At 36.1% G+C, this 24,688-nt stretch overlaps 1 protein-coding gene across 1 annotated transcript; it reads left to right on the forward strand.

The window, feature by feature from the left end:
• Positions 1-24,236, forward strand: LOC129227478 (leucine-rich repeat-containing protein 15-like). The gene is made up of 6 exons (XM_054862046.1): positions 1-139; positions 6,128-6,551; positions 9,684-9,883; positions 13,777-14,017; positions 18,600-18,734; positions 20,475-24,236. The coding sequence occupies exons 1-6, from the start codon at positions 1-3 to the stop codon at positions 20,746-20,748; spliced, it is 1,413 nt and encodes a 470-aa protein (XP_054718021.1). The 3' UTR covers positions 20,749-24,236.
• The last annotated feature ends 452 nt before the right edge of the window (positions 24,237-24,688 follow it).

A 24,688-nucleotide genomic window follows, 5' to 3' on the forward strand; every position in this document is an offset into this window, starting at 1 on the left:
ATGATAATATCGATTCTACCATTGCTCCTTCTTCTTCAGTTGGCATGTTCATTAGGAATTGATTCCGAGGCAGTGACGGATTTTTCGAACCATAAACTGGATTCTTTGTGCGATATTGGCTGCAAATGTCCGGAAGAAGGTAAGCATGAAAAATGTTTCAAAACAGCAAACTCTGATTCGCAACTCCAATAAACTATAGGGGGCGCTGCAGCCACTGTCTAATGGCGGACGAAAAAGGTAAAACAAACACACGCCGCAACTTATAACTTGTTTTGACGCTTAGCGAATGACAGTAATTTTTCATCGTGTTTGTGGGAAGCTTTCTTTTCTATTCTTCTGAAATTACATTACAGCATAAACTGTCTGAAGCCTGTAATTGACCCCAAAGAAAACACATGAAATGGAATGTTTTACCTTTTTCTTTAGTGTTGTTCATCTCCGCAAGGTAGCGTACTCGAGCTCTGGAGTTGCGAATTGGGAAAGCTATAATTTGTCAGAAATAAACTCCCATTTTGTTATTATTAGTATCTTTTAACTATATTTTCCATTGTTTTTCAATCCAAAATATTTTGCCAGACGCAAATGGATTAAGATGCTACTAAGAACAGTTTTTGATCTTTGCCGCTGCTTTTCAGGTTAAATCAAGCATCATATATCATTCCATAACAGTTATTCAGTCGACTGGCGTACATTAAATGGTCGCTGTATGAAATCAATCGATAAAAATATTGTACCAGATCCAGTGCGACTTCCACTTTCTTGAAAGGACGACACAGTTCGTGAGAAAAATACAGGAAATTTATTTACACTATGTACAGGAAAGATCGTCAACAACTGCTAAATTAATTATCAGCAATTAAGCAAATATCTCTCAACACCGTAAACTCAACGATTATACACGTATTTACTTCCAAATACGCAAAAATACAGCTCAAAAGGCTTCACAAAACAGAGCAATAAATGCTCTCCAGCGTTCCGCTGCAACGATTCACAAGCAAAAACTAACTCGAAAACCGACTTTTTATCATGCGTAACGGCTTTTTATACACACCGAAAAGGGAGCTCTCAAATATTCCACAAGATTCCAAATGCTTCTCGAAAATCGTAGACCGTTATTTTATTTCTTTCATTCACAAACCTTATCAATGAAAAACAGGGGACCGTATACTTCAGCCGAATGTATAGGGGCTGTATATTCATTACAGGAAACTATTTACAGGTTACGTTACTACAATGATTACTATTTAGAGAATTTGTAACAATATGGTTATGAGAATCAGGGTCAGATTGAGACATGAGCACGCGGGACGCAGGGCAAGGGAACCGAAATTGGAGGGGCGGGGGCACCAAATTCGTTAGCTAAAGTTTTGAAAAAAAATGGAGTAATTTCATATCGCACTATATACTATATCTAAAGAAGAAATTCTTCAAATTTTAACCTCTTTCGAAAATTCCAAAACAAAAATATTTTATTATTTCTTCATACAATTTAAGCGGGGGCGGGTGGCATCAAATAAAGTTTTTCTCAAACATTTTTGTCTCAATGTCCTCAAAAGTCATATAATTGGGCAGTGGAGCAACCAGAGGGGGCTCACGGGACCCGGGAACCCCCAGAATGCTGAGTTGAATGTTTTTCCAAACTATTCTTCATTATTGATGAGAAGAAAAGAAAACGTCTCGGAAAAATAAAGTGTTATTTTGATAAGAAAACAATAATAATATTAGAGGAAAATCTTAATTACTTAAAAAGAAATCTTTGAATTAAAAATATTCAATAGTTACAGCTTGTTGTTCAGCTAATTCTCTTCCACTCCTGTCCTATTTCTTTACTTTCTTCTCTAGTTCGTTTTAAAAAAAGGAAGTTTTCAAAATACTACTCCTCTGAAGCCCTTCCCCCCTCGCATCATTATTATGGAGCATCTGAAATTTTGTTTCAAGATCTTCAAGTTCCTAAAACTTCCTTTAGAAAGCCCCTAAATGCTCACAGATATAGAAAATCGCTCAAAATTGCGTTTTTGAAGCTTTAATTTCGAAAAACTACTGGCCTTAATGTTATAAAATATGGGCTTAGAATTGCGTTTTTAAAGACTTGAATTTCAGAAACTATTCGGGCAAGGGTCCCCATAGCAGCTGATAGACAGGTGGCGACCTCCTCTTATTCGATAGTAAGTGTGACGTTTTATCTGTTAACTGGTTTTTTCTAGAACCCCTATAACTGGAGAGGCCGACGCATCCGCCATTTTGGAGCAAGCGTGCAACAGGGATAAAGCTACCTTTATTGGCAATTATTCGCCAAACGGGGAACAAGAGAGTCAGAGGGCGAAGATGAACATTGGCGAAATTTTGGGAAACAGTTGGCGTCGTTTCCAGGCCGCCAGTCACTTCGCGGGCGATTATTTATCCATTTCTTTTTTCTTTCTGCATCTGCTGAAAATTTGAAGAGCTGAAATCCTTTTTTTGGAGCTGTTTACACAATTAACAGTCGAACAACCACCCATTTGACTCAATTTAACACATGCTAAAGAAATGTAAACATCAGCAGCAATGCTATCGCTACGAAGTACTGGATCAAGTTTGCTCCAAAATGGCGGATGCGTCGGCTCCTCCACTTTAGGGGCCTTAGTTTTTTCCTGCGCGAGTTCGTGACGTCATAGTCAACTTAAATTGCAAGCAAGTATAGATGCAATGACTTGAATGCCCGTATTCATCTTCACCATGTTAACCGTCTTTGAGTTATATTATAGTTGGAGCAAACCTAACCCGACAGCATTATGAAGGCAACGCAGACTCTAATCACAGCATTATGCCGCTGCCATGTTAGGTTTGACCCATGGATGTTGTATTAATAGATGCGCAACTCCGTAGCGAAAGCCAAAATGACCGCCATTGAACGCGCGGAACGTGAAATAGACGGGCAAAAGCGTAACCCCACGCGGATGCGACGCTGTTTGCATCCCTTCAGGCTACGGCAAAAATTGTTTGCGTGCCTGCGCCAAGCAGCGAGCATGCGCTTTTCGGACATTTGCCCGTCTACACTAGAAGAGCTCGTTGCCCATGGAACCGGTTTCAGTTGTGTATCTACTTAATACTACATCTATGGTCTACTGGCCCGAGAAGTCTGACTGCGACAGGAAGGCCCGGGTTCGAAACCCGACTCGGGTATGGACGTACTTTCTCTCTCCTGTCATTTTTCTTTCTTTGTGTGAATGTCTTGTTATGCTGTGAATGGTTGCCTACCCTATAAACGGGTCCTTGTGGCATGTGTATGCTGTAGAAGTCAGACTTCACACCAAATTATGGTACAGTTGGAAAAGTGAAGCAGCGCATCCCAAATTGCCAGCGTGGCTGGCACACGACAACAACAACATCTATGGTTTGCCCCAACTAAAGATACCTGAACCGCAAATTGAAGCCTTCCTATTAGTTGAATAAGGCCAACCCCTTGGTTTGGCTGTCTGACCTTAGAGTGCCGTAGCTGCCTGATAGGTAAGGCATCAGACTTGTAACCGGTGAATACCAAGTTCGATCCTAGCCGGGCGAAGATCCACTGTCTTCATTAATGGTGACTGGGAGATGTAAAAAACGTCCTCCAAGTGAAACGATACCTCTGGGGGTGCTGGACCAGGGATTGCTCGCCTTTTGGTCTGGATCAAAAAATCTTCAGGAATCCAACTGGTTGAATCACAAATAGTGGTTGGTACGGGGGACCCTGGAGGGAAAAGTGTCTCACCTAAGATCGAAATGTCTGGTGAAAATACAGGAGTAACATATTTTAATGTATACTTTACATCTTACTACACACAGAAAACTGCGCATGAGTTTATAATTTTCTTTTTAAAAGCTTTGATAAACAGAAATTACTAGAATGACCCTTTTCACGGTTTGGCAACGGTCCCTTCAGCTGTCGGTCTGCGGGTATTTTTACCTACTACGAAGTGTTAGTTGTGCCAAAAAAACTCCCTTGAAAGGATTACTGCACTTCATACGCATCATGAATATGCTTAGGGCTAAAACAGACTTATGACAGCATGAAACTAATATGTTGTGGCTATCACGAAACTTTCTTCTATATTTTTCTTTTTTTTCTGATCCCTCCCCATGCTTGACGAGGAAGCAATATTCCCAACAAAAACAAAATTACACATGCAAAAACTTGACGACCATCCCAATGTCTGAATTATTGCAAAAGTAAAGCAAAGAGCGAAAATTGAAAGTTACTTTAAAAGCCTTGCTTGAATTAATTACAAATATTTTATTTGTTAACAAACATAAGATGGCAACAGTTAAAAATTTTAAATCACTGAAATAATATTTCCGATCATTTCCATACAATTAAAATCACGAGAAATACGCAGACGACAATCTATTACGATTTATCTTTCTCATTGTTGCATTAATAAAACTATTTTTATTCGCAAAAAAAAAAAAAAAAAAAAAAAAAAAAAAAAAAAAAAAAAAAAAAAAAAAAAAAAAAAAAAAAAAAAAAAAAATCAACACCTCTTGGAGCGATTCGCGTCAAAATTGAACCAAAGCCTGTTTACATATGGATTCACATATATTCCAAATTTGAACCAGAACGTAGCATTACTTCTTGAGATAGGGCACTCACAATGAAATGAAAGAACGGGCGATTGCGCTACCCCCTTTTTAGCTGTTCACATCAAAATAAAATCAGCTCTTATACCCACTAAGAGCTACTTGCCGATAAATTTTTCTTTCATTCCGTTCATTATTTCTTGAGGTACCGCAGTCACAATTGACGACAAAAAACGTTCTATAGCTCAACCCCCGTTTGAGTTATTGACACCAAAATTGAATCAGGACCTGTTCCTGTTAATAGCAACAGATGGATCAAATTTTGTTTGATTCCGCCAGTTACTTCCTGAGGAATAGCAATCACGTGTAACTCAAAAAACGTCCCATTTCTCCACCCCCCTTGGAGGAATTCGCGTCAAAAACCAATGGGCACAAGTTCACATAGGGGCACATATGTGTACCAAATTTCGTTCGATTTCATGCGGTAGTTTTTGCTGTAGAGCGGCCACAAAAAACTGGTCACACACAGACGTGACACACACACATACACACACACACAGACAGACAGACATTTTCCAAAAATAGTCGAAATGGACTCAGCACACCTCAAAACGTTCGAATCCGTCAAAATTCGAAATTCGAAAATTTGCACGAATCCAATACTTTCTTCTATATATTAGATATAGAAGAACGTAAAAAGCCGAGAAAAGGGAAAAGTAAAAAGAGAATTCAAGTTTTTACCATGTTTCTAATGAAGAACCAAACAAGCGTAATACAGGAAACCTATAAAAATACGATAATAATGAGAGTATTTCGTGTTGAATCGTTCATCACTCTTTTACAACGTTTCTTAGTTGAAAATTTCCAAAAACTCGTCATTTTTTAATAGAAAGATGTGTTTATAAGCCGCATAAAAGCAAGTTTTTTTTTACACGCTCTAATACCGGATTTTCGTCCGCTACAGTTCCCACAATGCACTGCAGTGACGTTTTTGACCCGCAGTGATGTCAGGTAAATACACCGCCAGCACAGTCAATTCCAGCCGAGGACTGCGGTTTCGTGCTTATTAGCACTCACTAGCCCGTCATAGGAGTGACTGAGCTGGAGGTGGAAAACCTCTTAAGGAAGCCAAGAGTGCCAAACAAACTGGTAGCTAATACAGAATTAGCACTGACCAGACGAGTGACCGAAGCAATGGTGCGGTTCAACTCGAATTTTGAAGGCAAGGCCTTAGTCCTGGCTATAGGGCGGTAACTTACTGAATTTATCTGCCTTGCCTTCAAAATTCGAGTTGAACCGAACCATTGCTTCGGTCACTCGTCTGGTCAGTGCTAATTCTACATTAGCTACCAGTTTGCTTGGCACTCTTGGCTTCCTTAAGAGGTTTTCCACCTCCAGCTCAGTCACTCCTATGCCGGGCTGATGAGTGCTAATAAGCACGAAACTGCAGTCCTCGGCCGGAATTGACTGAGCTGGCGGTGTATTTCATGTATTTCTGCCTTAGCCCTGGCTATAAGGCGGTAACTTACTGAACTGTTAAATATATTTCACTTAATTTACGTAATTTCTATATTTGTTATAATTATTTTAGAACAGGCAATGGAATTCCTGGACTGCAGCCGTTTGGGAATCAACAAACTTCCAGACATGCTTCAGTTTCCGTCATCAGTCACCAAGATCAGTTTTCGCGCGAATCGCATCACTTCACTTCCAGTAAGCACATTCTCCAGGACCGATTCCATCGAAGAAATGGATTTATCACTGAATAAGATCGCCAGGATTGACAACTTCACGTTCACACCGTTCAGCTCTTTGACTCAACTGCAGCTCTCGCACAACATGCTGTCGGAAGTGGACTCTGAATTGCTGCAGGGTCTGTCCAACCTATTGGTACTGGAGTTGGGGCACAACAAAATTCAAAAGTTGTCTTCCACAAGTTTCCGAAACATTCCGAATATCCAGGAGCTGCGACTACAGTACAACCCGATTTTTGAGTTGCCAGAGCAACTACTACAGTAAGTGTTAGTGTTACTACCTTTTAGAATATATATGCAAATATTTATAATGAGATACTTATTATATTTTTATACTAGTGGTACCCGCACGGCTTTGCCCGTAATAGAAAATTAAAAGGTCTTTTGGTTCGCCTGTATATTTACAAATAACGTATGGTGAATTTTCTCGCCAATTGGCTTGTACCCATGTTACGGTTCCACGTTATGATACTTTCGTAATTTACTCGTCCATCTTATGATATTTTTGTTCTTAAAATTGGATTGGAAAAAGAACCACATCGAATTTTCGAAAAATCGCTTCGAGGTGCACACCCCCATGGTACAAACTAACTTTGTGCCAAATTTCATGAAAATCGGCCGAACGGTCTAGGCGCTATGCGCGTCACAGATATCCTGACAGACAGAGGGACATTCAGCTTTATTATTAGTAACTAGTGGCACCCGCACGGCTTTGCCCGTAATAGAAAAATTAAAAGTCTTTTTACAAATAATGTATGGTGAATTTTCTCGCAAGTTGGCTTGTACCCATCTTACGGTTCCACGTAATGATAATTTCGTATCTCGCCAATTGGCGTGTGCCCATGTTACGGTTCCACGTTATGGTAATTTCGTAATTTACTCGTCCATCTTATGATAGTTTTTTTTTTTCTTAAAATTGGAATAGAAAAAGAACCACATCGAATTTTCGAAAAATCGCTTCGAGGTGCACACCCCCATGCTACATACTAACTTTGTGCCAAATTTCCAGAAAATCGGCCGAACGGTCTAGGCGCTATGCGCGTCACAGACATCCAGACATCCTCCGGACAGAGAGACTTTCAGCTTTATTATTAGTAAAGAAGATACAGCGTGTCCACGCAGTACTATCTAACCACGGATTGTATGGAAAGGCAAACATCCGGTTTACACGCGGAAATGGAAGCATCTATTAGTTTTCAGGGATGTCAGATTTTGCAGATCTATGTTAGCCTCTAAATTAAGCAGAGTCTCATTCAAATGAGCGGAACACGCGCATAAAATTTTTATTTTTCCCCTCATTCAGATGGAGTCGCCTAAACTGGATGTTTGCCCATTCCATACAATCCGTGGTCAAAGAGTAGCATAGCCCGGAATTCATTTCGGAGGGGATCCAATGAAATTTACATACACTTAAATTCGAGTTTCCTCATGAATACGAACTGGAAAAATCGTGTGTAACAAAAATAGACATTTTAATTTTTGTAATTTTCTTACTCATTTCGTGAAGGTTCAAACCCCACTGACCCTCCCCTAGGCAAGGCCACTGTATCCACGTTTAATGTGAACGATCTCTATTTTCAATTCCGTCGTTAGCCCAAGCTGCATACTTCTAATTGCAATAATAGTCGAAATAAGATACAGTATAGTGTTAAGATATAAAAAAGTTTGAAGCAAAAAATGTACGTATTTAAAAAAAATTAAGTCTTTTTTTTTAAGCAGCCCTTAGTTCCCAGGATTCATCTTGTTTACTCTTTACTAATAATAAAGCTGAAAGTCTCTCTGTCCGGAGGATGTCTGGATGTCTGTGACGCGCATAGCGCCTAGACCGTTCGGCCGATTTTCTGGAAATTTGGCACAAAGTTAGTTTGTAGCATGGGGGTGTGCACCTCGAAGCGATTTTTCGAAAATTCGATGTGGTTCTTTTTCTATTCCAATTTTAAGAACAAAAATATCATAAGATGGACGAGTAAATTACGAAATTATCATAACGTGGAACCGTAACATGGGCACAAGCCAATTGGCGAGATACGAAATTATCATAACGTGGAACCGTAACATGGGTACAAGCCAATTGGCGAGAAAATTCACCATACATTATTTGTAAATATTCAGGCGAACCAAAAGACCTTTTATTTTTTCTATTACGGGCAAAGCCGTGCGGGTGCCACTAGTATTTAATAACATCACAAGCATAAAAAAAGCATTCCGAAAACACACTCATACACAAGGGAAAAAAAATAATTTGAATTTTGACATCTTGAATTCAAATTATGTTTTTCGCAATCACGAGTGTGTGTATGTAGGCGTGTGTGTTTGTGTGTGGGGTATGTGTGTTTGTGTGTAGAGGGTATGTGTATGTGTGTGCAGGCATGTGTGTTTGTGTGTGTGCTGGCATAAGTGTGTGGGTAGTTGTGTGTATGAATGTATGTGTGGGGGGTGGGGCAGTGGCGTCGCCAGAAAAAATCCTTAGGGGGGTTAATTTTTTCTGAAGTCTAAAGTATATATATATATATATATATATATATATATATATATATATATATATATATATAACTCTTTATCAATTTAACAACAAAGGACATTATAAACCAATCTCTTCTTTGAAAATACCTTGATCAATACTGCCGTCATAAGGAAAGCCCTGTCTCCAAGAGAAAAAATGTTGCGCAAAACAGAAATATATAAGGTTTTTACCGTCATAAAAGCTATTATACTAAATAAAAATCTTTTAGTTCATAAACAGAACCCTTCAAGTGCGAATGAAAAATTATTTTTTAGGGCTCATGGAGGGGGGGGGGGGGTTTGACCCCCTATCCCCCCCATGGCTAAGCCATGGGCTGGGGGGGGGTATGTGTGTGTGTAGGCATATGTGTTTGTGTCTGTGTGCAAGCATGAATGTGTGGGTAGTTGTGTGTATGTGTAGGTGCCTGTATGTATGCGTGTGTGTTTGTGTGTGTATGTATATGTATGCGCGTGTGTGTAGGACATGGATGCAACCTGGAGACGGCTTTCGCTATAGGAGCAGCACCGTGAGGAGCCGCTCGACGGTGATGGTGCGGAGGGTGGCGGTGGGAAAATAAAATCAAAGGACATCAAAACAGTCAAATGAAAGCAATAAGCAATCGTGATTGCTCAAAAAAAGACATTATTACTCACCAATATTCACCGAGATGTGAAATGTGGTATTTAGCGATTTATTAACGTTTCACACTTGTAGTCCTTTACATATTCGTACATTCAGGAGCCATATAGCTTCTTTATATATATATTTTTTTTCAAATTGCACAAGCATTTGTTGATAAGGAAATAAATTATATTGGTTGTTAAAAATAAAAACTTTAAAAAAATGTATTTGTAAACTTAAAAGTAAGACACTTGAATCTATTCCTCAAGGTTCCTTCCTCGACTTCAGAAACTTGATCTCCAAGAGACTGGATTAGTAAAACTACCAAGCAATATTTTCCTCTCTACGCCTCGATTGCAGTGGTTGTCGCTTTCAAATAACGCATTTGAGACTGTGCCCCAAAGTGCCCTTTCGAAAGCCCCCTTGCTGGAGAGACTGGATTTGAGCGGAAACGATTTCAGAATTTTAGGTGAGTTGGAGGAACAATGCAATATATTACGGTATTTTCAGATAATGTTGAGCAATCAAAGAATTGGGTGTATGTTATGATCTTGCGTGAAAATATACTCGTAGTTCATTTCTCTCTTTTTACTTCCTTTTACAAAACAGGAAGTATTGTATTCGCGAAAAAAATTTCACTCAAAAATCTGCCTTAATTTCCATTTTACTCTCCTCTGAATGAATGTTGAGTTTTTTTTTTTTTTTTAAGACTCGACCACACGTGGATAAGTGCCTAAGAACGTATATACACGCGAAATATCCATTTTGACGATTCCCGAGTTAATTACAACGAGTTTTCTCGTGGCGTTTTTATGTGCGGATGTACGTATGTATGTCGCATAACTCAAGAACGGTAAGTCCTAGAAAGTTGAAATTCGGTACGTAGACTCCTAGTAGGGTCTAGTTGTGCACCTCCCCTTTTGGTTGCATTCGGATGCTTCTAAAGGGGTCTTTTGCCCATTTTTGGGGGGAAATCATTGTTAATTTCGGTGTAAACTCAAGTGATGTTATAATTTGGCGGACACTTGGCGATATATCGCCAGTTTTTTAGTCGCCAACTTGGCGATTTTTTTTTTTTAATTTCTTTTAATTTGGCCACTGTTGATGATATTTAGAGAGTAAACTAATGAATCACGTTAAAATTGCCAGTAACGGGGAAATAACATTAAATTGGAGTAAACGGAAGTCATGTGATGCACACATCAGCTCGTTTAAAGCTCATTTAATGTAAACTACATTAAATGGATTTTTCTCTCTGAAAATACCTGCCTTGCCTTCAATCTTCGAGTTGAAACGGACCATTGTTTCGGTCACTCGTCTGGTCAGTGCTCTATTCTATATTAGCTACCAGTTTGTTTGGCTATCTTGGCTTCCTTAAGAGGTTTTCCACCTCCAGCTCAGACACTTCCTATGCCGGGCTGATGAGCGCTAATAAGCACGAAACTGCAATCCTTGGAACCTTGCCGCAAGCTAAGTTCGAGTAGATCAGAATACTACTTGGCGACATTTCTACATCACAACCGATCACGTGAGCGAGAATCTCGATCTTGCAAGCTGACGAGCTTGGAATGACCGCCCAGAGGTTCCACTAAGTTTCCATGTAATCAAAAAGATGTATATAGGCACGGATCCACCCATAAGAGACCAAATATAGCCTATAACTTCATTTTTGGGACTTCTATTTAGAAAAAAAAATCGCCCTAGACCCTCATCTGCGTCCGAAAATTGCACGTTAACTCCTCCTTTCCGAAAATGACCTCCTCCAGAACCATAAGCTGGATCTGCCCATGGATAGATTAGAGTACTGTGAAAAAAATCCAGTGCTTCAAAGGTTGCCGTGAATCCGTAAAGTTTTTTTACAGGACTATAAAATATATTCGGATTTTTAAGCACTTTTATTATACTTGGCCTGGTTGTCGCGGAAAAATCTGAGGCCTGCTTTTGCTTATATCTCAGCAACTAGACCATTTAGAGATTTCGGGATTTCACTAAATGATTTGTTTAATCTTAAGGTACAACTTAACGCTAAAAAAATTAAAATTCTAAAATAAAATTATTATTTCGGTTAGGATAGAAAACAGCAAATTCAATGTAATTTCCCCATTAAATGTTTAAATATAAAACCCATTGTTACAAATTTTGTTGCCTTTGTAATTGTAATGTTAATAGTAATCATAATGAAAATTTTGAATGATGGCTTCTCTGAAGCAAGCATGAAATTTATTCACTATCAGTGCTCTCGTAGGATTTTTATCCTCATCTATGCCAATAATCGATAACGGGGCTAAGTAAAGAGACATATTAGAACCTTTATCACGAGTAACTTGTATGTTTAGAAACACAAATCAGTTTGGGGAACATTTAATATTTAAATGGTTTTAATGAAATTAGGAAACAAATAAATCCTAGAGAGGAACAAGGATTAATTTTAGTGCCAACTGCTTAATGTTTTAGGCACGTATATAGTTTTCTTTTTAGTACGGATCATTTAATTAAAAAAATATGGTGAAGTTTCGGGATGGTAATAATATTCTATTTCTGAAATATATTTACACTAAAAGGAATAAAATAACAGAATTTCTTAAAAAATACCTAAGCACTTTTCATAATGCACTCCAAAGGACTAAATAACGTTTCTGGGTCAGAAAGGACAATTTAAGAATTCCTGTAATTTTCAAAAATTCCAAGAAAATGACACCACAATCGAAGAAAAGTGCGGTTCTAGTCATTTCAAACCAAACCTTCCCAATAAGAAAAATATGCATGTTTCAACGCTCAAAGTTATGATTGAAAGTGATAAGAAACCCTTTTCTTCGTTTGTGGTGTCATTTTCTTGGAATTTTTGAAAACTACAGGAATACTGGAATTGTCCTTTCTAACCCAGAGAAATTATTTTGTCTTTTTGAGTGCATAATGAAAAGTGCTTAGCATTTTTTAAAAAATTCTGTTATTATAGAATACATTTCAAAAAAAAAAGAAAAAACAGTAGATTTATAGGGGAGGGTGGCCCAAAGCGGGTAGGCCTTAGTATGCCCCCCTCCCCTCATGGTGTGTTAACGGCGATGAATACGTATGTCGTGTTTACCCGAACACCCCTGAGTTATTATCAGTCTCAGCGAAGCAGCAGTGAAGTGGCATTGCGCAAACAAGCTTAAAATTTAAAAAATGATACATTTAAAAAATATGAAGTTTCGTAACTTGCGATTAGTCGAAGACCAGCTTATTATTTTTTTATTACCAATAATATTAACTTATTCTGACACTATCCACCTATAAACTACGATGGTCATTCCGTTTTTTTTTTTTTTTAAATTATTAATTCAAGGTTATAATTATTGAAATAAAAAACGCGCCTTTGGGCAAACCGGATATAGGATTTAATCATATATTTATTTAAGATTTCTTGACTCGTGTGCTGACTTAGATTTTCTTTTTCAATAGGATAGGTATAACTTTTAAAAGTTATTTTTAGGATGGCAATGGGGTCGTTTCCAAAATTTCAAAAGTATTTTTTTTGGAAAGAGCATGCTTAAAAACACAGAATTTGACCATTTTTTAAATAATTTCTTTAAGTTTAATATTTTTAAAAAATTACTTAAATCGGTGCTCTTTCATCGTTTAACGCTTCTGCCGATGACATCACAAATGATGAAATACCATTCAGTGTTGCCATTCACGGTCCAAAATATTTAGTTCGCATCTTTACTCACGTGTTTGGCAACGAGACATAAAGACCATGCCTTGTTTGAAAAATCGGACATTTAAAAAATTAATTAAAAAAAACTGTTGGGAAAATAAAAGTATTTTCTGGATCCAAGTTTTTTTTTTTTTTTTTTTGCTCATTGTATCCATTTCAATGACTAAAAGTTGACTGAAGGAAACCACCCCATTAATTAGTCTACTTATTAACTCAGTTATTTCTTTATGTTTTATAAACAAATGTACTGACTTTAAATTGGATAAGTACAACTGTTTTATATTTTTTTATATAATGGCAGGTAGCTAGTCAACTATTTTAATCATTTATAACTTCATATTTGATTGGAAAATGTAACAAACCACAATTAGTTAAGCTTACCCGCTTTGGGCTCAATGGTAGGGCAAAGCGGGTTTTTCACATATTTGTTAAGTTTGGTAATAAATAAATATTGGGTTTGAAATAATAATAAAAAAAATCACTTTTTATTTTGAAGTTCAAGAACCCTGCTAGGAAATAAAACCGGAATTGCTGTTATTAAAATCCAAAAACTGCAATTTTCGAGCGTTCTTCGAAAACCTACCCGCTTTGGGTCACCCTCCCCTAGTTCAATGTCATCCTTCTCTATATAAATGACTTTTAAACTGACTCTTCTTCCTTTTCAGTGGAAGGAGCCTTTCAAGGAATGCCCAACATCACAATATTGTTCCTCAATAGCCTACCGCGTCTTTTAAGCATAGAAAAAAATTCCCTAGCGGGATTGGACAAGCTGAAGATATTTGGCTGCAGTTACAATCCGAAATTGAAATTCATCCATGAAGATGCATTTGGAACTGCAAATTCGACCGCTTTTGGAAGGAAAACTCCGCCACGAGAGCAGCTACATCTACGACAAAATGCCCTCAGGTAACCAGTTTAGACACTGAAAAAAAAAAAAATGAATTTTGACCTCTTGAATTCAAATTATGTTTTTCGCAATCACGAGTGTGTGTATGTAGACGTGTGTGTTTATGTGTGTGGGGGGGGGGGGGGGTATGTGTGTTTGTGTGTAACGGGTATGTGTATGTGTGTAGGCATGTGTGTTTATGTCTGTGTGCAGGCATGAGTGTGTGGGTAGTTGTGTGTATGAGTGTTTGTGTGTGGGGGGGAATGTGTAAGTGTGTGTAGGCATATGTGTTTGTGTCTGTGTGCAGGCATATGTGTTTGTGTGTGGGCAGTTGTGTGTAGGTGTCTGTATGTATGCGTGTGTGTGTGTATGTGTTTGTGTGTGTGTGTGTACTGCGTGTATGTATGAGGATATGGACGCAACCTGGAGACGGTTTTCGCTATAGGAGCAGCATCGTGAGGAGCCGGTCGACGGTGATGCTACAGAGGGTGCTGGCGGGGAAATAAAATGATAGGACGCCAAAACAGTCAAATGAAAGCAATAAGCAATCGTGATTGCTCAAAAAAAAAAAAAACTCATGTCCAAAACTAAGGTCATAAACATAAAATCTGGGAAAACTGAAAAACTATTCTCTGTGTAGCCACGAAATTAGGCACAAAGGTACATTACAGTGGGAGAAAGAACACAGGAACATAACAACTTGGACAAAAATTTTGGGAATTAAGAAACGAGGTATATTTAAATGGGGTCGTTTCCAAAATTTTAAGAGTATTTTTTTTTTCTGAAAAAACATAGGATCTGACCATTTTTTAAATAATTTGTTTAAGTTTAATATTTTTAAAAAATTACTAAAATCGGCGCGCTTTCATTGTTTAAGCTTCTGCCAATGACATCACAAATGCTGAAATGCCATTTCGTGTTGCCCTTCACAGAGCAAAATATTTAATTCGCATCTTTACTTACGTGTATTGGCAACGATAGGGTTGATAGCAAGCGTAGAGCGCAATTTTAATTCGCTTCTTGGTTATCATAACGTGGAAATGCGGTAGAAAGATGCGCCAAAGAACATCATTTGTGACGTCATCAAGACCACGCCTTCTTTGAAAAATCGGACATTTAAAAAATTAATTAAAAAATAACTGTTGGGAAGATAAAAGTATTTTTTGGGTCCCTGTTATTTTTTTTTTTTTTTTCGCTTATTCTATCAATTTCACCGACTAAAAGTATTACTTTTGACTGAAGGAAACAACCCCATTATGAATCCGAGAAAACTCATTGATAACGTGAAAAGCCTGTCTATTATATATTGTGATCACCCTGTGCTGCTATGAAAACTTCACAACGAGCTTCCATAGTGTCATTCAATAAATGCTAGGGGCAACATAGCCCATTCTTCCAAAAGAGCAGTAAAATATATAAATAGTCGTATTGCCCTTCGAAACTCGATATTGATTGCTAAAATTAGGAAAATGTGCAATTACAGTAAACCGTACATGTGAATGTTCAGTTTTCGCGTTTTAATCACTCCCAACATTTTAGATTTTGCGCTCATATTTTAAATTTAAGTCTAAGCATTAGAAAACATTTAATGAGATTCAAAAATTCCGGTTAAAACTAGTTGTCCGTTACTCCAAAGTCTAGAGCACCCTCTATCGGCATTTTTTTTTTAATGATCATTTGAAATTTTGGACTCCAAACTTTAATGCCGCCTATCTCCTTAGGAAGACATTCGGTACCCTTATTTTTTACTTCATATTGTTTGTCTTGATGTGTATTATCACCCCTTAAGTTTTGCCCAAGGGTTCAGAAATACCCTGTATATGTTAGGTGGGTGTACCGAATAAGGCCATGTAGACCAATAAAGCCACTCTCCTACTTTTTGATGTAGCTTAGTAAATATTCGCTATGTCGTGTCTTCATCGTCATCATAAAGAATGACTGATGATTAGGCATTTTCAACTAGCAGTTTCTAATTACCGGGCAACAATGTAGCAAAAGTTATTACAGAAGAGAGATATTGAAACTATCTTATTTTACGGTAGGTTTTGTTTTTACGTGGTTCACCGCAGTTTTCTAATTTAAAAAAATTTAAAAAATGTTTATTGTTCTTGAAGCCTAATTTATGTAGTTGACGAATTTAAAGAGAAAAATGTCGCTGTGCCGTCATTTTTTCCTATGATTTGATAACCCAGAAAAGTAGATTGTGATAGCTCAACAAGGATATGTGATGAATATGCAAAAGCTGGTGTGATTCAACCATAAATAAGCCAGATATTTGGTTATGAATATTAGGATGGCCCTATTTAGCTCATTTACCAAATACAGTCGAACCTCCACATATCGAAATTTTCTATGCATCGAAATCACAGCAAATTTCTATTTTCATTACACAGAAAAATTGTTTGTTTTTCAAAAATCTCTCTCTAATCGATTTTTTTTCCACTTTAGACTGTTTGTCTCATGAAAAATGAAGGTTAGGGGAGAAAATTATGCTCACTAAAGGTTGCTACGAAACTCATAAGGAATCTGGGATTGAGGGGTGTATAGATAGGTCGTTCTTTCGTTCTGGAGTTCTCAAATTCCCTCATGTTTATTTCAAATCTTAGTTGTAACCAATATCATTGTAAAATAAGTTTCAAGTTATCCCTTTTGTCTGTTGATTATCATTCCTAGTCTTTTTAAGCTGCAATAAAAATCATTCAAGTTAAGTGGATTGATTTTTTAATTTTCTCTCGATAACATTGTCAAAACGAAAATCCCCTCATGTTGCGAATCAAGTTGAACTGCCGAAGAATGAAGATATATGAAGGTACAAAAATGTAATTTCTGTTAATTTTTCACTTTCGTTTAATCCAATGCTCGTATAAATTAGAAATTGTGTTTCATGTACAAAAATTAGCTTTAATTTTAATGTTTTAGGATATTTTCATGATAAAATCAGATCGTTTCTATATATCGAATTTTTGTCCGGCAATTTGCTACTTCGATAATGGAGGTCCAACTGTATAATAGAGATGGACCAGGGTGCTGCGAGAAAATTCTAATTCGTTAAAAGGTGCCGTGAGTCGAAAAAGTTTGAGAACCCCTACAACATTGTTGATATTTGAATTCCTTCGGGCGAAAAGGTACCCCCCCCCCTCCAGAGCGAGTGCGGCCCGTGATCTAAACCAGTTTTCTGTTTGGAAAATCCGATCGCATTGCTTGGAGAACGTTACTGTAAATAGGTTTCTGTTGCAGCAAGTAGCTTGTGGCAGTGAAATAATGATACAAGAGAATTCAGACAAGATTTCACCGATGATCTTACGATATAGTCAATTTGCATTGACTTTTACTTCAAAAATAAACAGATATTTATTAACATTTGATTATTAATACCAGTGCCGTTTGGGATATTTTTCTTATTTCTTTTCTTTTGTACTGATTGAGTGTTGATATATTAACATAATAAAAGTCAATTATCAAAATATTGTTACGTTTTTGAGGTTATTCGGTAAAATTAAAAAATACTTTTATTTCATTTTATCAGTGGAGTAAGAAAGGAAATGGTATCCAGCTCCGGACCTGTAGCTTGAAGCTCAAGATCAATTAATTAGTTCCTACAAAATATAAGTTCCTCTAAAATTAACTCCTATAATGAAAATTAAAGTTTTTCTCTTTTGTATAAAAGAGTTTTTCATCATCTAAATCAATTTTATGTATATTTACGAGTATGTCTATGCAAAATTTAAATCAAATGGGAGATTCTAGAAAAAACGTCCCGTGCGTAACGCTAAGTTTTTTATTTTTTCCAGCTAACCAAAGCCTTCAAAAAATAATGCTGTTGGCGAATAATACATGCTTTAGTATAATATCAAAGCATAACAGTTAATCCCATATTTAATTAATAGTTACTTAAATAAAATAAAAAACTTAGCGTAACGCACGGGACATTTTTTCGAGAATCGCCCAAATCATAACTGCATCTACATATTTACATTTTCAAGTAGCCGAGTTGCATTTCTTGAATAAAATACTCACTGTCAGGTAAAGATTAAAAATTTGAAGGTTGAATTCCTTCAACTTTTAAATCATTTCTTGCAACGAATATTCGTAAAAATCGTAAAAAATGTTTGAAAGGACAAATTGGATCAGTAAAAGAAAGAATAAATAATTCTTTGTAACATTCCATGTTCAAATGAGCCAATTTATTAATCTAAACCATTTTTAGGTTTAGATTAACAACTAAAAAATAGTTATTAATTTAATGGCATGAATGAGTTGACGGTGTATTTTATGTATTTCTGCCTTAGCCCTGGCTTAGGGCGGTAACTTACTGCAAAATACTTCACAATCGGATACATAGTTCAATCCTCAAACGGTGTGTATGTGTATGTTTTTTATTTATTTTTTAAAAAGTAGCGATGTAGCGACTTCATTTCAAAAGTAGTTTGTAGTTGCTACATTTTGAAAAAAGTAGTTGTAGTTAACTACATTTGTAACAAAGTAGTTGTAGTTCGCTACAAAACAAATGTAGTTTTTCCGACCGCTGAGCAAATGAATCCTGAATTTATTAATACGGAATTAGTTTTCAGCTAATTCTTTTTAAGAAATTTTTATTTTTAGAACTCTACAAGCACCTTTGGAGAAAGAATCTTTGCCATCGCTCAGCTTCGTGGACTTAACAGATAATCCATGGCATTGTGATTGCAATTTAGATTGGATGGCTTTCTTAAGAGAAGAACATCAAAAAAATGTAATGTAAGTATGTTTCGTACGAAAATATCCATGGATTGCGCCTCAAATTACCCCGGAGATACAGGATGTAAATTTAAATATATGTAAAGAGGAAGGGAGGGGAGGGGGAAAATATTGCTCTGAAGAATAAAAACTAATTTTTATTAAATTTCCCTAATATTATTTACATACTGGTAACGTCAATGTAAGGGACAATTTTATGGCTTTGTAGAGGAAGGAGCAGATCTCAGAATATTCCCGCTTCGTAACTATTTTCCAAGGCTAAGTGAGATAACCTTAGAAAAGACATGTGGTACAGAAGGGTGGGGGGGGGGGGGGCACTGTCCTTTTATTTTTTCAAAGAAAATATTTAAGTACCATCTTACTCAAATTATTATGATGCATCCAGAGGTATAAGGCGCTAAGATAAAGCAAAACATGTTTTAAATTAATAAGCCCATAAATGAAAGATTGATACATCACGAAAGAAAATTGATTTTCACCTCCTGGCTAAATCTGCTTTCTTGACACAGTGCGCTTTACCGTAGATATTGGGTAAGTGCGTAGGGTGCACCCGTTTTTAGTTATGCAAATTAGCAATGGAACTGATGTCATACATGACATTGCAATGACGCAAATCTTTAGCCAATCAAACGCGTAGATGCCTCACATATAAATGAAAATGCATCATGGAAAGTGAGTTATCTAAAAAAAATCTCAGAAGGTGTAACATAGAAAGCGAAAAGGAGATATAAGTAAGACATTGCTTGTTAAACGAGTTCAATAAAAAGAGTCAGGCAGCCGCTGTATGTCGCAATGTTCGTCAAGATTATGGTGAGGATGCATGTGACGAAAGCACATGTCGTAGATGGTTTCGTAAATTTAGGGAAGGAGACAGAAGTTGCCAAGATCAGGCTAGGAGTGGAAGGCCACCACACGTTGTTTGAGAAGATATTGACCAAGCCATAAGAAACAACCCGAACCCAACCGTGCAAGAATTAGCGGAGACCATCAACGAACACACTGGACAGCGATCGAGATACAGTTGGTTATGTTGGGTTTCATGAGAAAGTCGGATCGTTGGGTTCCACATAACCAGACAGCTAATCACGGGATGGCCGAATCGCCACCTGTGTTTCCATGCTTTCCTGGAACAAAAATTACCAACTTTGACATGAATTGGGACAGGAGATAAGAAGGGTACCTCAATTTAAAGTCGTAAGACAGCGTGTGTCAATCTTTTGATCCGTCTGTATCGACCTGGAAAGGCGCACTACATCTCAAGAAGGTGTTGTTGAGCGTGAGGTGGGATACGCAGGAAATAATTCTCATGATAACGCCAGACCACATGCTGTTGTCATCAATCCCTAAAAGTTACTGAACTTTGGTTGGGAAGTTTTACGCCACCCTCCATATTATCTTGACTTGGCAGCAACTGGTTATTACCTATTTCATGCGTTGAACAATTTCTTTAGTCAAAAAACTCTTGATGATCTTGATACTGTGAAAACTTCCATTCATGACTTTTTTTGATTCGAAATCGCCGGAATTTTACCACCATGGAATTCGTCTCCTACCAGAAAGGTAGCAATGGGGTATTGCTCAAATTAATTAGTACCGTTCATTTTGTGCTTATTTGCTTTTCTTTGTTGGTAATAAAGAAGGGTAGAACGTTTGGCACTCAACCAATATTTTTAGAAAACGAAAATTTTAAACAGCTCATTTTATGTTTAGCAACATCAAATTCTTTCTTTTACATTTCAGATGTCAAAGCCCTGCCTATTTGAAGGGAAGATCATTCGACACCATCGCACTCGCCGAGTTGAAATGTGAAGACAAATTGAATAATCTTGTATTCATCACAGTCATCTCCTCTATGGTAGCTTTTGCGGTTGTCATGATTGGTTTATCAGCCGTGGTGTTCTCAAGGTCAAGAGTCGGCCTTTTTGTTCGAGCCAAAAAGCAATTTTCCTACGCTAAGGTAATACCCGGCACAGAAACTGTTGATTTGGAGTGGGATCCTTCTGCTGAAACCTGATTCCACGACTCCACAGAACCTTTGATTTTATCGATGAAAGTATTTTAGCACTTTTGTGGTTTTAAAGTAATTTGATTAACCGATTGTAAACCTAAATACAGTAGACTCTCGTTTTACACGGGGGTAACCTTTCACAGAAATGCCACGTAAATCAAAACCACGTAAATTGTCTTAATAGTAGTGTTAAAATAGGGGTTAGGTTTCATAGATTAAAAAAAAACCACTTTATTCTAGTAATAGATAAATATAGTAAATTTAATGTGTTCTTATTCCAAATGAGTTTACTCTTGTCTTACTTACTACTTGTTTATAAAAAAAAGAGCTGGTTATGAAAGTCTTTTTGCATATAATAATTTTTCTCAGTAGCTCTTTGTGGGGCATTAACGTATCCAGGATCATTCACGTCATTTTCGTAACGGGATCTTCCTTCACTAACTAATCAGAAAGATCATTAGTAATTGTCACGGAATCGCTCAAAACTTTCAATGTGAAAGATTTTAGTTGTGTCTCATTGATATCGGTATCCTCGTTGGTTTCGTTCTCCTTGTCACTTCCAAAAGCTCTTCTTCCAGTGAGCTCTGAATTGTGGGGGTTTAATATTTTCAATTATGGAAAGAGCTCTGGAACCAATAGTAAAAAATGTCTCCAGTGGCCTAAGCTTGCTTATTAGCCCTCCAAGATGCATTTTACTATGTGTAATCTGAAACCTCAAGAGTTAGGATTTTGAAAATAGGGGAAAATTTTATCTGTTTGCATTGTCCCATCCACGTTTAAAACCAAAACTCATTCGCGCAAAATAAAGTAAAGGTGTCGAATCTTAAACCTGCATAAAATACACCTGCATAAAATGAGGGGTTTACTGTATAGCAATTAGAAAAACAAAGATTTTCTCTATAAAAAACTGAAATTCCTGACAGAGATTTGCAATGGTATGATATCGTGCAACGCATTAGTACTTAATAGATCACATATTTTGTATAATTAAAAAGCGACCAAGTAAAGGGCACTAATTTGCAACAAAAATTGAATGCATACAATTCGCGGTTATGGAAAAAAAAATGTATCTAATGTTTCCCTATACATAAAACATGTTTGTTCAAAATGTTTTATGTATGACTTGTCAACATGTGCTTGTTCAACATGTAGTACCTTGCTGCTTCGATTTTTTTCAATCAACAGTCATTTGAATTTGATGACGAGCTATTACATTTAATAATGTTACAAAATATTTGGTAGCCCAAAAATGTTTTCAGGAAATAACTTGGTTTTTGAATTTTTTTCTCTCCATTGGTTGTTTGTCATTTTGCTTTTTCATTGAACTCTTTGCCAGAGGCGTCCAAAATTAAAATGAGCTCCCTTCATTGTGGTACTAACCACACTAAACATCATTAACCTTCCATCAGTTCAATGAGCGCCCAGTTTCTTCAGCTGAAGAAGTTGACAATTTAAAAATTGAAACAACCATCAATCAAAGATTTTTTTGAAATTTCATGTTTTTTAAAAATTATATTTTAAATAGTTTTCCCATTTAAAAAATGGGGGGGGGGGGGGGCAGCTGCTCAATCTTGCGTCTTCTGGATTTGCCCAAGTCCTTGCTTATGATTTAGTTTACGATTGGTTATATTAGGATGTTTACCTTGAAGTTAAACAGAAAACGGCATAAGAAATATTGCTAAGAAATGCTTCATTCAAAAACACACAACCAACAGTATTTTAACATTTAATCATATTATTTATATAGATACTATTCTTGTATTCTTTTCCTGGAGTAAAAATGTTATTTAATGGAAGAGTCACGTTTTACGCTGTATTTTTATTCATCGACATACTTTTTATTTATTAAATAAAGTTATTTTGAAATCATTAAGCTGTTCTGTTATCATCATATTATGTTCATTATGTTCATTTAGTAATTTTCTGATTAACATAAATACATAAAAGTTGCATTTCAAAATTTAAAAGGGAAATTATAAGCTTGAAGTAAAACAACATCAATCATAACAGAAAACAAAAAGTAGAAAGGAGACTTTTGTTAGTAAAACAGCAAAGCTAGAGTGCTTTAAAAGTAGGTAACCTAGAATTGGATGGTTTCCCATTTTTCAAGAATAGGTTTTTCTGAGAGAGCATGGTCGAAAACATGGGATAAGTTACTTTTTTTCTTAATTTTGACTTATTTTTTCTCTTAATAAAAATAATCTTAAACAACATTGAGCTAATGTTTTCATTTTTGCTGCTGACATTTCAAGTGAGCAAATCGCTAGAAAAATGTCCTAATTCTGAAGTTCAGGACACTGCCAAATTTTGCCAAATGATTATTTTATTTAACTAACAATTCTTGTTTAGCTAATAAATTGCTTGTGGTGAAAACAAATCATTAAAAGGCAATATCTTTCCAGAAAAGACAACAATGTGTTCCGATTCAAGGTGGCTTTCATCACTTGTGACATCACATGATGAAACATTTTGGTAAAAAATCATACATTTAAAAAGATTAGTTAAAAATTAAATGTTGGGAAAATTAAAGTATTTTCTGCATCCATACTATTTTAATTTATTCATTTATTTATTTTTTGCTTATTCTATCAATTTCAGTAACTAAAAGTAGTACTTTTGAACGAAGGAAACATCTTCATTGGGAAAACAACTTAAAACTGTTTATGATTATTATTATTATGCAACAAAACGGTTTTCCATTCAGCTTGGTACAGCTTATACATGCATTATTTAATTATTTATGTATGCAAATTAATGCTGCAGCAACTATGTATCTCATAAATAACTCACAGACCAGCAAACACTATTTTTTGTTTAAGCAAGCATAAGAAATGTTATGTCAAACTTAAATTTTTTTTAACAAAATTTTTTTTCAAAATGTATACTTAGCAGATGATAACAGAGAGTGAACAATTTAATGAGCATGCAACAACAGAATGTCTACAGAATCTCAAAAAAAAAAAAAAAAAAAATGTTACCTTTTTGGGCTTTTTTCGTGGCCTTCTCAAAACACCTGTAGTTTTACATGACAGTGTGATTTTACAAATACAATACAAATACAAACATGGTGACCAGCAACAGGCTCTTGGCCCAGCTAGGCTTAACATACTATTTTGAAGTACTACAATAGATAATTACAAAAAACATAGATATCTTTTAGTTGTTTTTACAAATAACACAATTTGAAGCAAATTGACAGAAGAAAAATATCCTAGTTCTGAAGTTTAGTAAAAAGATGAACTTAATTGTTAGTAAAACAAATGAATCATACAATACCTTAGTTAAAAACTTTTTACAAGTTTAAACAACTAACTAAAATTAAAAGTTTAAAAAAACCCCCAACTGGGTCACAAATACAGAATTAAGAGGGAAAATTGAAAATCCTCTTAAAAGCCTTGTACTTTTAAAAATCAATTACAAGTATTTTATTCCTTGACATATAGAAACTGGCAGCAGATAAAAATTTTCAATAATCACGTTTAATTTCTTTGTCGGTCAACAATGAATTGGGTTACCAATTGCATGAATAAAGGCTTAGGCATGTTCAAAATCTGATTTAAAAAAACATTATATAGTGCCCGCCCCTTACATGAATCACATTTGTTGCAAACAAATTTGATTCCATAAAGCAGCTGATTCAATAAAGCGTCAAATTCAGTAAAGTTTGATTTTGTTCTGTTTTTGAGAATTTGATTCATTAAAGCAGTTGATTCAATTAACCACTGATTCAATTAACCGGCCTCCACTGTAATTCAAATTCAATATAACATGGAAGTTCTACACTCATTCTCTCAGATGCAAAAAAAAATTACTCTTTTTTTCTGGTACTATTTAAATTTGTAAATATGTTTTCACTGCTAAAATCACAAAAACCTTTTATAGGTTTTTAATTAATGTCTTCGTTGATTAATGTCATCCAAAGATGCAACCTATCTCAGAATAGTGT

Source organism: Uloborus diversus, chromosome 8 (genome assembly GCF_026930045.1).
Source record: "Uloborus diversus isolate 005 chromosome 8, Udiv.v.3.1, whole genome shotgun sequence".
In the NCBI taxonomy this organism is placed as follows: Eukaryota; Metazoa; Arthropoda; class Arachnida; order Araneae; family Uloboridae; genus Uloborus; species Uloborus diversus.

Excerpts from the sequence above, each read along its gene's own strand:
- LOC129227478 (XM_054862046.1), top strand. The coding sequence starts at position 1 with ATGATAATATCGATTCTACCATTGCTCCTTCTTCTTCAGTTGGCATGT. Across the intron at positions 9,884-13,776 it reads AAACGATTTCAGAATTTTAG|TGGAAGGAGCCTTTCAAGGA; the intron begins GTGAGTTGGAGG and ends CTTCCTTTTCAG. Across the intron at positions 14,018-18,599 it reads CTACGACAAAATGCCCTCAG|AACTCTACAAGCACCTTTGG; the intron begins GTAACCAGTTTA and ends TTTTATTTTTAG.